The sequence below is a fragment of the Rhinoraja longicauda genome, chromosome 8 (genome assembly GCF_053455715.1).
Source record: "Rhinoraja longicauda isolate Sanriku21f chromosome 8, sRhiLon1.1, whole genome shotgun sequence".
NCBI lineage: Eukaryota > Metazoa > Chordata > Chondrichthyes > Rajiformes > Arhynchobatidae > Rhinoraja > Rhinoraja longicauda.
Window position 1 is genome coordinate 72,969,478 of NC_135960.1, and position 15,418 is coordinate 72,984,895.

The following is a 15,418-nucleotide window of genomic DNA, read 5'->3' on the forward strand; positions in this document are numbered from 1 at the left end:
AGAGATACATCTTGGAAACAGGCCCTTTGGCCCACCGAGTCCGCACTGACCAGCGATCCCCGCACACTAACACTATCCTACACACACTAGAGACAATTTTACATTTACCAAGCCAATTAACGTACAAACCACGTCTTTGGAGTGTGGGAGGAAACCGAAGATCTCGGAGAAAACCCACGTAGGTCACGGGGAGAACGTACAAACGCCATGCGGGCTCCACAAAATAGATAATGGGATAAAAGTGGTAGAAGAAACAGTCCAAATTGAGCAAATGCTTCCTTTCATCATCGGAACGTTGCTTCAAATATTAGAACATTTGTTTCCCTTAAAAGCAAGAAAAATAAATATTTGCTTTCTGACTAATGCGCTTGGCTAACCTGAAAGGCTGACTTGTTAAGATTCCCAAGTATCTCTCCAATATTGCAGCATTTCACTCTAACGACAAAATAACTGCAGCACTCAACAAATACAATTTTGCAGGAGAGTGTTGGTAATTGAAAAGCCTCATCTGCCTGCATTTGAGAGTAACAATTGATTGCTGGCAAAGCATTGAACTTGGTCCTGCATGTTGGTGGCAATGCATTGAACTTGGTCCTGCATGTTGGTGGCAATGCATTGAACTTGGTCCTGCATGTTGGTGGCAATTAAGGGAATGCTGCATTGGTGCTTTGCTAACTCTACACAGTAAACAGCTGAGTGAAACAGACTATCTTGTGGCACTGCATGTACAGAGGGATCTTGGGTTCCAAGTCCAAAACACCCTGAAAGTTGTGACACAAATCACAATCACAATCACAATCATACTTTATTAGCCAAGTATGTTTTGCAACATACGAGGAATTTCATTTTCCATACAGTCACACCAATAAAAACAACAGGACACACAAAATACATTTTAACATGAACATCCACCACAGTGACTCCTCCACATTCCTCACTGTGATGGAAGGCGAAAAAAAGTTCAATCTCTCCCTTCTTTGTCCTCCAGCGGTCGGGGGCCTCTAACCTTCCGTTGACGGGATGATCTTGACTCTCGTAGCCGGCGGTGGGGCTTCCTCGTCAGGGCGATCAAGCTCCTGTATTGGGGGTGGGGGGGATCTCAGCTCCCCCCCGCCGGGCGATCTACCCCGGGTCGGGGCCTGTCGAAGGTCGTGCGGCTTGGAGCTCCCGACCGGTCTCAACCCGGGACTGCGAGCTCCTTGATGTTAAAGATAGAGTGGTAAAGAAGGCTAATGGTATTTTTGCTGTCATATGTCAGGGCATTGAGTATCAGAGACGTTTTGGGTCAAGACCCTTATTCAGACCTGAAGACCAGACTTCTTCAGGCCTGAAGAAAGGGTCACCCATTCCTTCTCTCCAGAGATGCTGCCTGTCCCGCTGAGTTACTCCGGCATTTTGTGTCTATCTTCAGTTTAAACCAGCATCTGCAGTTCCTTCCTGCACATATAAGAGTCAGGAAGTCCTGATGCAGTTTTGTAGGACTTTGGTTAGGCTGCATTTGGAGTATTATTTGCTGTTCTGCTCGCCTCATTGTTCGGAAGGGTGGGAATGCTTTGGAAAGGCTGCAGAGGAGGTTTACCAGAATGATGAAGAATTGCTTGGGTAGTTTACACCCCAGCGGTATGAACATTGACTTCTCTAATTTCAGATAGCCCATGATTTCCTTCTCCATCCCCTCCCCCTTCCCAGTTCTCCCACTAGTCTTCCTGCCTCCGACTATATCCTATCTTTGTCCCGCCCCCTCCCCTAACATCAATCTGAAGAAGGGTCTTGATCAGAAACGTCACCCATCCCTTCTCTCCCGAGATGCTGCCTGACCCAGCATTTTGTGTCGACCTTCAATTTAAACCAACATCTGCAGTCTTTCTTTCCTACATAGTTTCAAGGGATCTGCATGAGAACCTTTCCCCAGCGTGTGGTTGGAATTTGGAACACACTCTCTGAGCGATGAGTGGAGACAGCTACACTCAACAATTACGATTTATCCAAATGAGCACATAGGTCATAAGGTCATAAGTGATAGGAGCAGAATGAGGCCATTCGGCCCATCAAGTCTGCTCCACCATTCACTCATGGTTGATCTATCTCTCCCTCCTCACCCCATTCCCCTGCCTTCTCCCCATAACCCCTGACTCCTGTCCTAATCAAGAATCTATCTATCTCTGCCTTCAAAATATCCATTGACATGGCCCCCACAGCCTTCTGTGGCAAAGAATTCCACAGATTCACCACCCTCCGAGGAAAGAAATTCCTCCTCATCTCCTTCCTAAAGGAACGTCCTTTAATTCTGAGGCTATGACCTCTAGTCCTAGACTCTCCCACTAGTGGAAACATCCTCTCCACATCCACTCTATCCAGGCCTTTCACTATTCTGTAAGTTTCAATGAGGTCCCCCTTCATTCTTCTAAACTCCAGTCAGTACAGGCCCAGTGCTGACAAACGCTCATCATATGTTAGCCCACTCTGGTTCTTTGGACCGGAAGGTGCCAATTTCCTCTTTGCACCTTCTGCTCAGAGACCACAGGTGCATAAATCTGAAATAAAAGCAGGAAATGGTAGTTGATGACCTTCCATCAGAACTGGCTTGTCGAACTGAAAGGTTACCCTCTTCACTCACATATGGCGTTGAGTTCTCGACTCTCTTCATAAAATCATTTAACATAGGCGGCTGTTCTGTGCATCTTGTTTGTACCAGATCTTTAACAGAGCAATGAAATGAGTCCTGCTTAGTTTATTAGTTTAGTTTAGAGATACAGCGCGGAAAAAGGCCCTTCCACCCATTGAGTCCGAACCGACCAGCGATCCCCGCACATTAACACTATCCTACACACACCAGGGACAAATTTACAATCACACCAATCCAATTAACCTACAAACCTGTAGGTCTTTGGAGTGTGGGAGGAAACCGAAGATCTCGGAGAAAACCCACGCAGGTCACGGGGAGAATGTATAAACTCCGTACAGACAGCACCCGTAGTCGGGATGGAACCCGGGTCTCCGGCGCTGTAAGGCAGCAACTCTACCGCTGCGCTCTCTCACTCCCACCTCATTCCTCCTAATCTGAGGAAAGACATTCTTGCCATAGAGAGAGTACAGAGAAGGTTCACCAGATTGATCCCTGGGATGGCAGGACTTTCATATGAAGAAAGACTGGATAGACTAGGCTTATACTCAAAGGCACGGCATTTCTTTCCACTGCTATGCCGATGACACTCAGCTTTACCTCCCCCTGAAACCCAACAACCAGTCAAATTTAAACAGCCTCTTACACTGCCTTGAGGACATAAAATGTTGGATGGCACAGAACTTCCTCCAATTAAATGAGAGCAAGTCTGAGGTCATCCTATTCGGCCCCCCCCGACTCCATCAAATCGATAACAGGCAGTCTTGGAAGCCTATCCTGCCTAGTCAAACCGCATGTCAAAAACCTCGGCATGATATTTGACTGCATTAAAATTTGATTAGCAAGTCAACGCTGTGGTAAAAGCCAGCTTCTTCCAACTTCGAACCATAGCTAAAATCAAACCTTTCCTCCAATTCGACGACACAGAAAAAATCATTCACGCTTTCATTTCCTCCCGCCTAGACTACTGCAACTCCCTATACACTGGGATCAGCCAATCTTCCCTGTCCCGCCTGCAACTGGTCCAAAACGCCGCAGCGAGACTCCTGACGGGTACCCGTAAAAGGGACCACATCACCCCGATTCTGGCCTCTCTCCACTGGCTCCCTGTACGGTACAGAATCAACTTCAAGCTCCTCCTATTCACGTATAAAGCCCTAAATGGACATTCCCCCCCCCCTACATCAAAAATCTTCTAACCCCCCTCTCTAACTCCAGGTCCCTCAGGTCGGCCGACGTGGGGCTACTCACTATCCCGCGGTCTAGGCTTAAGCTCAGGGGTGACCGCGCTTTTGCGGTTGCAGCTCCTAGACTGTGGAACAGCATCCCTCTCCCCATCAGAACTGCCCCCTCCATCGACTCCTTTAAGTCCAGGCTCAAAACCTATTTCTACTCCCTAGCGTTTGAGGCTCATTGAGGAGGCGCTGTGAACTGTTTGTGTGCTACTGTATGTTTCATTTTTTTCCTTAGTACCTAATCAGATGTACAGCACTTTGGTCAACGTGGGTTGTTTTTAAATGTGCTATACAAATAAAATTAACTTGACTTGACTTGACTATACTCGCTGGAATTTAGAAGACTGAGGGGGGATCTTATAGAAACATATAAAATTCTTAAGGGGTTGGAGAGGCTAGATGCGAGGAGATTGTTCCCGATGTTGGGGAAGTCCAGAACCAGGGGTCACAGCTTAAGGATAAGGGGGAAGTCTTTTAGGACCGAGATGAGAACGTTTATTTTCACACAGAGAGTGGTGAATCTGTGGAATTCTCTGCCACAGAAGGTAGTTGGGGCCAGTTCATTGGCTATATTTAAGAGGGAGTTAGATGTGGCCCTTGTGTCTAAAGAGATCAGGGGGTATGGAGAGAAGGCAGGTACGGGATACTGAGTTGGATGATCAGCCATGATCACATTGAATGGCGGTGCAGGCTCGAAGGGCCGAATGGCCTCCTCCTGCACCTATTGTCTATGTTTCTATGTTTCTATGTCACTGCAAGTTTCCTTTCAAGTCAAGTCAAGTCAAGTCAAATTTATTTGTCACATACACATACTCGATGTGCAGTGAAATGAAAGTGGCAATGCCTGCGGGTTGTGCACAAAAAGAATTACAGTTACAGCATATAAATAAAGTTAATAAGTTACTAAACATAGCACAAAAAGTGTCGACAAAAATTTAGTCTCTGGGGTTATCAAAGTTGACAGTCCTGATGGCCTGTGGGAAGAAGCTCCGTCTCATCCTCTCCGTTTTCACAGCGTGACAGCGGAGGCGTTTGCCTGACCGTAGCATCTGGAACAGTCCGTTACTGGGGTGGCAGGGGTCCCTCATGATCTTGCTTGCTCTGGATCCGGGATGTTGAATGTGCTTCATTCATCCATAAGGGCAGTACATTCTAGATCATCGTAACACAGGATGCAAAACAAGATGCTGCTCATAGACAATAGACAATAGACAATAGGTGCAGGAGGAGGCCATTCAGCCCTTCGAGCCAGCACCGCCATTCAATGCGATCATGGCTGATCACTCTCAATCAGTACCCCGTTCCTGCCCTCTCCCCATACCCCCTCACTCCGCTATCCTTAAGAGCTCTATCCAGCTCTCTCTTGAAAGCATCCAACGAACTGGCCTCCACTGCCTTCTGAGGCAGAGAATTCCACACCTTCACCACTCTCTGACTGAAAAAGTTCTTCCTCATCTCCGTTCTAAATGGCCTACCCCTTATTCTTAAACTATGGCCCCTTGTTCTGGACTCCCCCAACATTGGGAACATGTTTCCTGCCTCTAATGTGTCCAATCCCCTACTTATCTTATATGTTTCAATAAGATCCCCCCTCATCCTTCTAAATTCCAGTGTATACACTCATCTTCGTGTGTTCAACCCCCCTTCCTCCCTCAACTCCTGTTATTTTTGCCAATTACAAATCCATGGCCTCTGGTCACCAAGCCTCCTGTCAGTGGAGACAGTTTCTCCCTGTCTATTTTTACTTTTGAGCTGATGACCGCAGGCATAAGAGCGAGATTTACACCAGTAATGATCCCACTGCTTTTCCTTTCTCCACAACAAATATATGGGAAGAGGGCATATAGGACAGTGTTAATGTGTGGGGATCGCTGGCCGGTGCGGATCAAAGATACTAGAGCAGAGCAAGATAGACCACTCGACCCTAAAAACCATAGTAGGTCACGGTGCCATTTTAGTAGGCAGAAACTTGCAGAAACATTTTAAAAGAAAAATAACAAAAATCTGTGAGTTGATAGATGAGATATATTCTGCATTTTAATGGTATCATCACACATACTGTTCCCCCAAAACACTGATTGCACTGCGAGAAGCAGAACGAACGGCGGGTTTGGCCTACTAAAATGGCGGCTGTTCCTCTCCTTTGCGTACTACACTTCAGTATAGGCGATTTCAACCTTGCTCCTCTAGTATCTTTGGTGCGGACTCGGTGGGCTGAAGGGCCTGTTTCCGCGCTGTATTTCTAAACTGAAAGCTTTTTTCAACCACTAAAAGCAAGTTGTGATAGCTTGATCACAGCTTGTGCGTACACTGTCGATGTGTGGGGTTTCAGGGTGGCTGCCACAGTCATTGCCCTCAAATACAACTGGGTTTTCCTTTATGTTTGATTCAGACCTCAGCGATCAGATGCTTGAGGTCGTGGGCCTTGAAGGTGCCATGGAGATGGGACAGATTTACACCGGACTGAAGAGTGCAGGAAAGCGACTGGCTCAGTGTACGTGCGTCACCATCAGGTACTGCTCGTTACTTTACATTAAACCCATCACTTGAGCTGATACACAGGGCGGCACGGTGGCACAGCGGTAGAGTTGCTGCCTTACAGCGAATGCAGCGCCGGAGACCCGGGTTCCATCCCGACTACGGGTGCTGTCTGTACAGAGTTTGTACGTTCTCCCCGTGACCTGCGTGGGTTTTCTCCAAGACCTTCGGTTTCCTCCCACACTCCAAAACGTATAGGTTTGTAGGTTAATTTTCTTGGTAAATGTAAAGATTGTCCCTCGTGGGTGTAGGATAGTGTTAATGTGCGGGGATCGCTGGTCGGCGCTGCATTCGCTGTAAGGCAGCAACTCGGTGGGCTGAAAGGGCCTGTTTCCGCGCTGTATTTCTAAACTAAACTAAACTAAACTGTAACACAACTCAGCGCGAACGTTTAAACAAAGCACCTGGAGAAATGGGATGAAGAACGGGGGGAGGTCAGGGAACGGGGGTTCCCCTCTTCCATCATAGATGAGGCCCCCACGTGGGTCTCCTCGATATCCCACAGTTCCGCTCTTGCTCCCCTTCCCCCCAGTCACAACAGGGACAGAGTCCTCCTTGTCCTCACCTTCCACCCCATCAACCGTCGCACACAACACATAATCCTCCGACATTTTCGCCACCTCCAACGGGACCCCACCACTGGCCACATTTTCCCATCTCCACCCCTTTCCTCCTTCCGCAGAGGCCGTTCCCCCCCGCGGCTCCCTGGTTAACTCATCCCTTCCCACCCAAACCACCCCATCCCCGGGCACTTTCCCCTGCAACCGCAGGAGATGCAACACCTGTCCCTGTACCTCCTCCCTAGACTCTATCCAGGGACCCCGACAGTCTTTCCAGGTGAGGCAGAGGTTCACCTGCACCTCCTCCAACCTCATCTACTGTATCCAGGTGTGGGCTCCTGTATATCGGTGAGACCAAGCGCAGACTCGGCGATCGTTTCACTGAACTCCTCCGCTCAGTCCGCCTGAAATGCAGGAAATGCACGAGCAATCTAGCTCCTGGCCCTGGCCAGAAACCTCCCTGTGTTCCTCACCATACCCCTCCCTGACCTCTGGCCTCACAGCTCCAACTCTGACCTCATGGCTGAGGCAGACGCCATGCCATTGGGATGTCTGAACAATCAGGTGCTGCGTTATCAGTTTCATCGTCTAATCACAGATCTTTTAGTATTACTGCATCAAAATCCAGGATGTACCTTAATTAAGTGGACTACAGTCTCTAATTAAGTGGACGAAGTGGATCCCAATTAAGGATGGGCGATAAAAGTTGCCACTGCCAATAATACCTATAGAACTAAAAAAAACTTTCCAGTTTTCTCATACCAGTATTGTGGTTGAATCATCCTTAAAAAACACACTTTTTTTAGTTCAGTTTTGTTTACAGATATAGTGTGGAAACAGGCCCTTTGGTCCATCGAGTCCGCACCGACCAGCGATCCCCGCACATTAACACGACCCTACACCCACTAGGGACAATTTACACATACCAAGCCAATTAACCTACAAACCTGCACGTCTTTGGAGTGTGGGAGCAAACCGGTTCTCAGAATAAGCCCACGCAGGTCACGGGGAGAACGTACAAACTCCGTACAGACAGCACCCGTAGTCGGGATGGAACCCGGGTCTCCGGCGCTGCAAGCACAGTAAGGCAGCAACTCTACCGCTGCGCCACCGTGCCGCCCATTCGGTGCATAGATGTGAAGGATAGGTGTGTGTATAGACGTGTAGGACATCTCAAAAACATTAACTCTGAGCACAGAACTAATGGTGTGTAATTATTTGCAGAACAACTAAACTGCTGCCGATGCAGATTGATGGGGAGCCCTGGATGCAGCCTCCTTGCTCGGTAAGTGTGAACTCTACATATTACTGCAGCTGTGCTAAAATATGATGCACTTACTTAATAATACCTGCAAATAAACAATAAGACTAAACCCAAGGAAAAAAACTACATTAGGAAGATTTTTCAATATTCCTCGAATTGAAGACTGTCGACTCTAATCCAGAACTGCAGGATTAGACGTGATGAAGGTTGACTTTTCAGGGTAATTTGGAAGGCGTGCTGCAGTCCATAGCACCTTCCAAACAGGAGAGGTTTCTACCAAGTGTGTCGGAAGGAACTGCAGATGCTGGTTTACACCGAAGGGAGACACAAAATGCTGGAGTAACTCAGCTGGACAGGTAGCAGCATCTCTGGAGAGAAGGCTATCGGGAGATGCTGCCCATCCCACTGATTTACTCCAGCATTCTGTGTCTGTCTTTGAGGTTATGCCAGAGTTGGTGCAGTTTCTGGAGATTATTCGGAGAAACGCAAGACTTGCTTCTGTTGTTCTGATTAACTCTACCTACTCAATAACAAAAAGTCTGTAGCCTCTTTTTGCTCTGGTTTATTTCACTCACATGTTTAAACTGTAATGTTGGATTCTTAATGTTGTAATGTTTTATGCTTTATTCTTAATTGTTCACTGTATGTTGGTGTTGTTACTTGTGAGCGGAGCACCAAGGCACATTCCTTGTAAGTCAAGTCAAGTCAAGTCCATTTTATTTGTATACCAAACGACCCACGTTGACCAAAGTGCTGTACATCAGTTCAGGTACTAAGAAAACGAACATACAATGGCACACAAACATAACAGCACAACGGAAGGTTCGAGGCCCCCGACCGCTGGAGGACAAAGAAGGGAGAGTGAGGAATGTGGAGGAGTCACTGTGGGGGATGTTCATGTTAAAATGTATTTTGTGCGTCCTGTTGCTTTTTATTGGTGTGACTGTACGGCAAATGAAATTCCTCGTATTGTTGCTAAACATACTTGGCTAATAAAGTATGATTATGATTGTGATTATACCCACTTGCCCTGTGTCCCTGTAAATAGATGTAGTGGTCCACAAATGAGCTAGGTTAAGACCACATGACGGAGAGCGCAATAAGGGTGGCACGGTGGTGCAGCGGTAGAGTTGCTGCCTTACAGCGAATGCAGCGCCGGAGACTCAGGTTCCATCCCGACTACGGGTGCTGCCTGTACGGAGTTTGTACGTTCTCCCCGTGACCTGCGTGGGTTTTCCCCGAGATCTTCGGTTTCCTCCCACACTCCAAAGATGTGCAGGTATGTAGGTTAATTGGCTGGGCAAATGTAAAAATTGTCCCTAGTGGGTGTAGGATAGTGTTAATGTGCGGGGATCACTGGTCGGCGCGGACCCGGTGGGCCGAAGGGCCTGTTTCCGCGCTGTATCTCTAAACAAAATCTAAATATCTCCATAGTGCAACCATGTTACTCTCACTCCTCACTTAACCAACGAAGCTTTCTTCAGTTAATGGACAATATCATCCAACTTCAGCAGGGAACTCTGAGTGAGTAGTTCCATATGCTTTACACACACCCTCAGGTTTCAACTCCATTTCCCACCCTCACTGTAAAAATGAGTTACTGCTGTCGAATATTTGAAAATATTACTGACAGAACAGAATTCAGGTGACGAGAAGCTCCTTTTCATCCAAGTTCATTCTTTTCTTTGTATCTACCAAAATAATTTTCTCAGAACATTTAACTCGAATGGGTGCAAAAATTAAAAGCAGGATTCTGTATTTAATCCTTCCTCTTGGATTTCTCTCAACTCCCAGCAACCTGTTTCCAGCCTTCTGCCAGTTCTGGCCGAGATCTGACCACTCGGACATGTGCTCCAGCAGTCCTGGAGAGTCAGGAAGCAGGTTGCCATCTGTCCGATGCTTCACCTTGGTGGCGCGGCCAAGGTCAGGAATCACCATGAACACATTAACCCAAGCAACACCACGTAATGGTGTTGGGCTCTGCCAATGCACACTCTCAGGCAACAGCAACTAAAACTATGAAAAGTAGACAATAGACAATAGGTGCAGGAGGAGGCCATTCGGCCCTTCGAGCCAGCACCGCCATTCGATGTGATCATGGCTGATCATCCACTATCCTTAAGTAGGTGGCAAGCCACCGAATCGGTAGTGAGGAAGGCAGTGGAGGCCAATTCTCTGAATGCATTCAAGAGAGAGCTAGATAGAGCTCTTAAGGATAGCGGAGTCAGGGGGTATGGGGAGATGGCAGGAACGGGATACTGTTTGAGAATGATCAGCCATGATCACATTGAATGGCGGTGCTGGCTCGAAGGGCCGAATGGCCTCCTCCTGCACCTATTGTCTATTGTCTAAGGCAAACGCAATGCCACCGTTTATTTCAAGAGGGCTTGTATACATAAACAGGGATGTAATGCTGAGGCTCTACAAGGCACTGGTCAGGCCGCATTTGGAACATTGTGAGCAATTTTGGGCACCATATCTGAGGATGGATGTGCTGACTCTGGAGAGGGACCAGAGGAGGTTTACAAGAATGATCCCAGGAATGAGTGGGTTAACATGATGAGCGTTTGACAACACTAGGCCTTGCTGCTGGAACTCGCAGTAGTTTAGAAGGATGAGGGGAGACCTCATTGAAACGTACAGAATAGTGAAAGGCTTGGATAGAGTGGATGTGGAGAGAATGTTTCCACTAGTGGGAGAGTCTAGGACCAGAGGGCATAGTCTTAGATTTAAAGGATGTTCCTTTCGGAAGAAGATGAGGAATTTCTTTAGTCAGAGGGTGGTGAATCTGTGGAATTCTTTGTCACAGAAGGCTGTGGAGGCCAAGTCAGTGGATATATTTAAGGCAGAGATAGATAGATTCTTGATTAGTACGGGTGTCAGGGGTTATGGGGAGAAGGCAGGAGAATGGGGTTAGGAGGGAGAGATAGATCAGCCATGATTGAATGGCGGAGTATTGATGGACCAAATGGCCTAATTCTGCTCCTATCACTTATGACCTAGGTCAGCAGTGCCTAGTTAAATGCTTTAAGTGTGCATTGGGCCAAATTCAAACTCACTTATCCTGCACCAAGAATTCTCACTGTATATAGTTGGATCGAAAAGGAAGCTTGCTAACTTTACCCCAGAAGCTTTGAACTGTTCCTCCTTTTATTAACCACAATGGAAAATGCAAAATATTTTTTTAATATATTTGTATTTTAATTGAGGAATTATCAGCATAAATGGGGGAACCCGATGGAAAGTTTCCTTTTGTTGCAATGGAAGTGGTAACATCTGCTCTGTATAAATGCTGCTTTTGCTTATGGATTTAATAATTTACAATAGATTAGCAGGAGGAGGCCATTTGGCCCTTCGAGCCAGCAGCACCATTCAATGTGATCATGGCTGATCATTCTCAATCAGTACCCCGTTCCTGCCTTCGCCCCATACCCCCTGACTCCGCTATCCTTAAGAGCTCTATCTAACTCTCTCTTGAAAGCATTCAGAGAATTGGCCTCCACCGCCTTCTGAGGCAGAGAATTCCTCAGATTCGCAACTGTGCGGGTGAAAAGGTTCTTCCTCATCTCCGTTGAGAGTAATGTGATGGCAGGGGATGGTGTTGGGGTACTTCACATGTGGGATTCAATATTTAGGACCAAGAATTTGTTAGTTGGAGGATTCTGTGGAATTTTCAATTCTCCACAGATCTGTGGATTCTCAGTTATGGAATGAATACCAGGTTGGGAATGTTTGAAATTTAAAAATAAACCATAGATACAGGGATTGAGCGGGGAAGAGAGAGTTAGATGTAGCTCTGAGGGCTAACGGAGTCAGGGGGTATGGGGAGAAAGCAGTGTGGATGATCAGCCATGGTCACAATGAATGGCGGTGCTGGCTCGAAGGGCTGAATGGCCTCCTCCTGCACCTATTGTCTATGTTTCTATGAAGAGGAGTTGATGATGTAACTCAACCATAACCATGTTAAGTGGAAGGGTAACCAGAGTGAGCCACTCTTGGCTCTGCTTATTTTTGATCTTGTGTGTGCAGCAGGAGGACTGAGTGGGATCTGAGGATATTGTGAACATTTTATCATTTCGACTCATTTCATATGAGTGAGAAGCACAAATTTGGGGTTACCTGATGCAACTCTTGACAACTGCGTTGGTTCCTAGTCTCGGAGTGCAAAATTTGCGAAAAGTCAGGATATCAATAGTCAAATATAGCACTGATTAACAATTATCCAGTTTGACACTTGTCTGTGATATTTTATTTTCCAGATTAAAATTACTCACAGAAACCAGGTCCCCATGCTCCTGGGACCCTCTTCGAAGGCCAACTTATTTTTCTGGAAAAGGAGAAATCACAGCAGAGATTAACCATGCAAGGAAGTGTTTACAGCTGAAGATTATAATGTTACACAAAAGCCCTCTGGACAAAGCAATATGTTTCTTTTTACTTTGAATGTTTAAATTTTATTCAACATTTGTATCGCTGAATCATTGAACTTAAACATTGTACGATTACATTGTACGATAAAGATTTGAAAAAAAAAAACCTTTGTACAATTTAAAATGGATGTATGAAGTGAAATCATAAACTCTCCAAGAATGAGCGGAGTCAGTAAATACTTTTGGTGTTTTTAAGTTTCCATGTTAAAATCTTTGTCCAGTGTCTTAGGAACAATCATCATCACTGCTGCAACAAAACGTTCAACTTCAGCTGTCGGAGTCTGACCAATGCATATTGCCTGACAAATTTCCACTCCTTTCACATCGTCATCTCGGAGCTGCAGGCAGCCCTGGTTCAGCAACAAGAAATGTGCATTCTGGGTTTAGATACTGTACGACCAGATGTTTCGAAATTTGCCAGTTCCATACTTTGCACTTTGCATAAACAGACCATCGTTTCACAACATGACCGACATAACGGTGAACCTTTTTTCCTGCTGTTATATCATTGCCATGGCTGTACAACATCTACGGCAAAATATAACGAAGTGGCCACACCGATATTCCGAATATCGGCAATGACTGAGAAACCTGTCGAGTAAACTAGCTGTGCCGACACTCAGAGAAGCTGAGCTTGGAGACCTGACCTGTGTCTGTGCATCACGTACATGGTTCCAAACACCACTAGTGTCCAGGTTATACCCGTGCATCTGCTGTGGTCATGTCTATGTGTAGATTATCATGGTGTTATCATGTGTATATCGGTGGCAAAGGTAGGCTTGTGTGTTCTGTGTGTCAGTTTACAATCATCAGCCTTAACAATGCGTCTGAACATAAAAGGTGCAATAATAATTATTAAAAAAATAAATAGATCCTACATCGTAAAAGGAGCCAAATACATAGCACTTGTTTTTATATTATCCTGTGTTTGCTACATTGAAATAGAAATGCCACTAAACACACTACTAGCATAGTGAGAAGGTTCATATCTATTTTGAATGTACTGTAAAGCTGTTAGAAAATACTTCTAGCCGTCTCGATGATTTAGGGTTTTTCATTCCTGTATATTGTTAAGACTTTGAAATCTATGTAAAATAAAGTCTACCAATGTAATGCCTCCCCCTCCCCCCTGTCAGTTGAATTGCCTTAGGTTGCCTGCATGGTATTGTGTAGATATGTTATGTACCATGTTTATATGTAACCCAAAATGGATATTGTCTTAGAACAAATAAAAAGAAAAGCAGCTGTCTCGTGCTGAAAGTCATTATTGTATTCAGTCTGAAGAAGGGTCTCGACCCGAAAGCATGCAGGTACAGCAGGCAGTGAAGAAAGCCAATGGAATGTTGGCCTTCATAACAAGAGGAGTTGAGTATAGGAGCAAAGAAGTCCTTCTGCAGTTGTACAGGGCCCTAGTGAGACCGCACCTGGAGTACTGTGTGCAGTTTTAGTCTTCAAATTTGAGGAAGGATATTCTTGCTATTGAGGGCGTGCAGCGTAGGTTTACTAGGTTAATTCCCGGAATGGCGGGACTGTCATATGTTGAAAGACTGGAGCGACTAGGCTTGTATACACTGGAATTTAGAAGGATGAGAGGAGATCTTATCGAAACGTATAAGATTATTAAGGGGTTGGACACGTTAGAGGCAGGTAACATGTTCCCAATGTTGGGGGAGTCCAGAACAAGGGACCACAGTTTAAGAATAAGGGGTAGGCCATTTAGAACTGAGATGAGGAAAAACTTTTTCAGTCAGAGTTGTGAATCTGTGGAAATCTCTACCTCAGAAGGCAGTGGAGGCCAATTCTCTGAATGCATTCAAGAGAGAGCTGGATAGAGCTCTTAAGGATAGCAGAGTCAGGGGGTATGGGGAGAAGGCAGGAACGGGGTACTGATTGAGAATGATCAGCCATGATCACGTTGAATGGCGGTGCTGGCTCGAAGGGCCGAATGGCCTCCTCCTGCACCTATTGTCTATTGAAACGTCACCCATTCCTTCTCTCCAGAGATGCTGCCTGTCCTGCTGAGTTACTCCAGCACTTTGTGTCTACCTTCGTTATTATTATCTCCTGGGCAGAGGATAAACACTTTGCAATTTACCAAATTAATGTTGACTGATACAACATGCTGTTCGGCCAGAAGATTATTTTGGCGATTCTATCGGAGAATAATGAAGTAACTCAGCAGGACAGCGATTATTTATCAGGAGATGCAGGAGCGAGAACATTTCTGATCAATGGCCATCCATCATGAACAAACAACGTTAGAGGTATAAACAGAGAACAAAATGGCGACTGCCTGAGAGGGTGGAAAACAAAAGACAATGGTAAAAGGCAAAGGGTGGTGAACATGGAACGCCAAACAAAAGCAAGGTCGAGCGAGGGCAGATGAAAACAGGAATCATAGAATCATTTTGTGAAACTGTTGAGATGCAAAGCCTGCAAAGACTTGTCCTTCAAGCACAATTTGAGGTTAGACACAAAAAGTTGGAGTAACTCAGCGGGTCAGACAGCATCTGGAGAAAAGACTGAGTGAAGAGTCTCAACCCGAAATGTCACCCATTCCTTCTCTCCAGAGATGCTGCCTGTCCCGCTGAGTTACTCCAGATTTTTGTGTCTGTCTTTGGTTTAAACCAGCATCTGCACTTCCTCACTCTACAATTAGAGGCTCGTTGCCCATACGAGAGGAGACTGTGAAGTGAGACATATTCTAACACAGCGACCGAAGGCTTCAGGGTGACCCTTGTAGGCTGAGCAGATACATTCCGTGAAGC

General features: G+C 46.0%; 1 protein-coding gene across 1 annotated transcript in view; it reads left to right on the forward strand.

Annotated features, from left to right (window-relative positions):
* Nucleotides 1-13,887, forward strand: part of dgkg (diacylglycerol kinase, gamma) — a 389,823-nt gene extending 375,936 nt beyond the window's left edge. Inside the window, exons 20-22 of the mRNA XM_078404272.1 lie at nucleotides 6,251-6,371; nucleotides 8,181-8,241; nucleotides 12,480-13,887. Coding sequence (XP_078260398.1) covers nucleotides 6,251-6,371; nucleotides 8,181-8,241; nucleotides 12,480-12,578 — 281 coding nt within the window. The 3' untranslated portion in view covers nucleotides 12,579-13,887. The remainder of the gene's footprint in view (nucleotides 1-6,250; nucleotides 6,372-8,180; nucleotides 8,242-12,479) is intronic.
* Nucleotides 13,888-15,418: the final 1,531 nt, after the last annotated feature.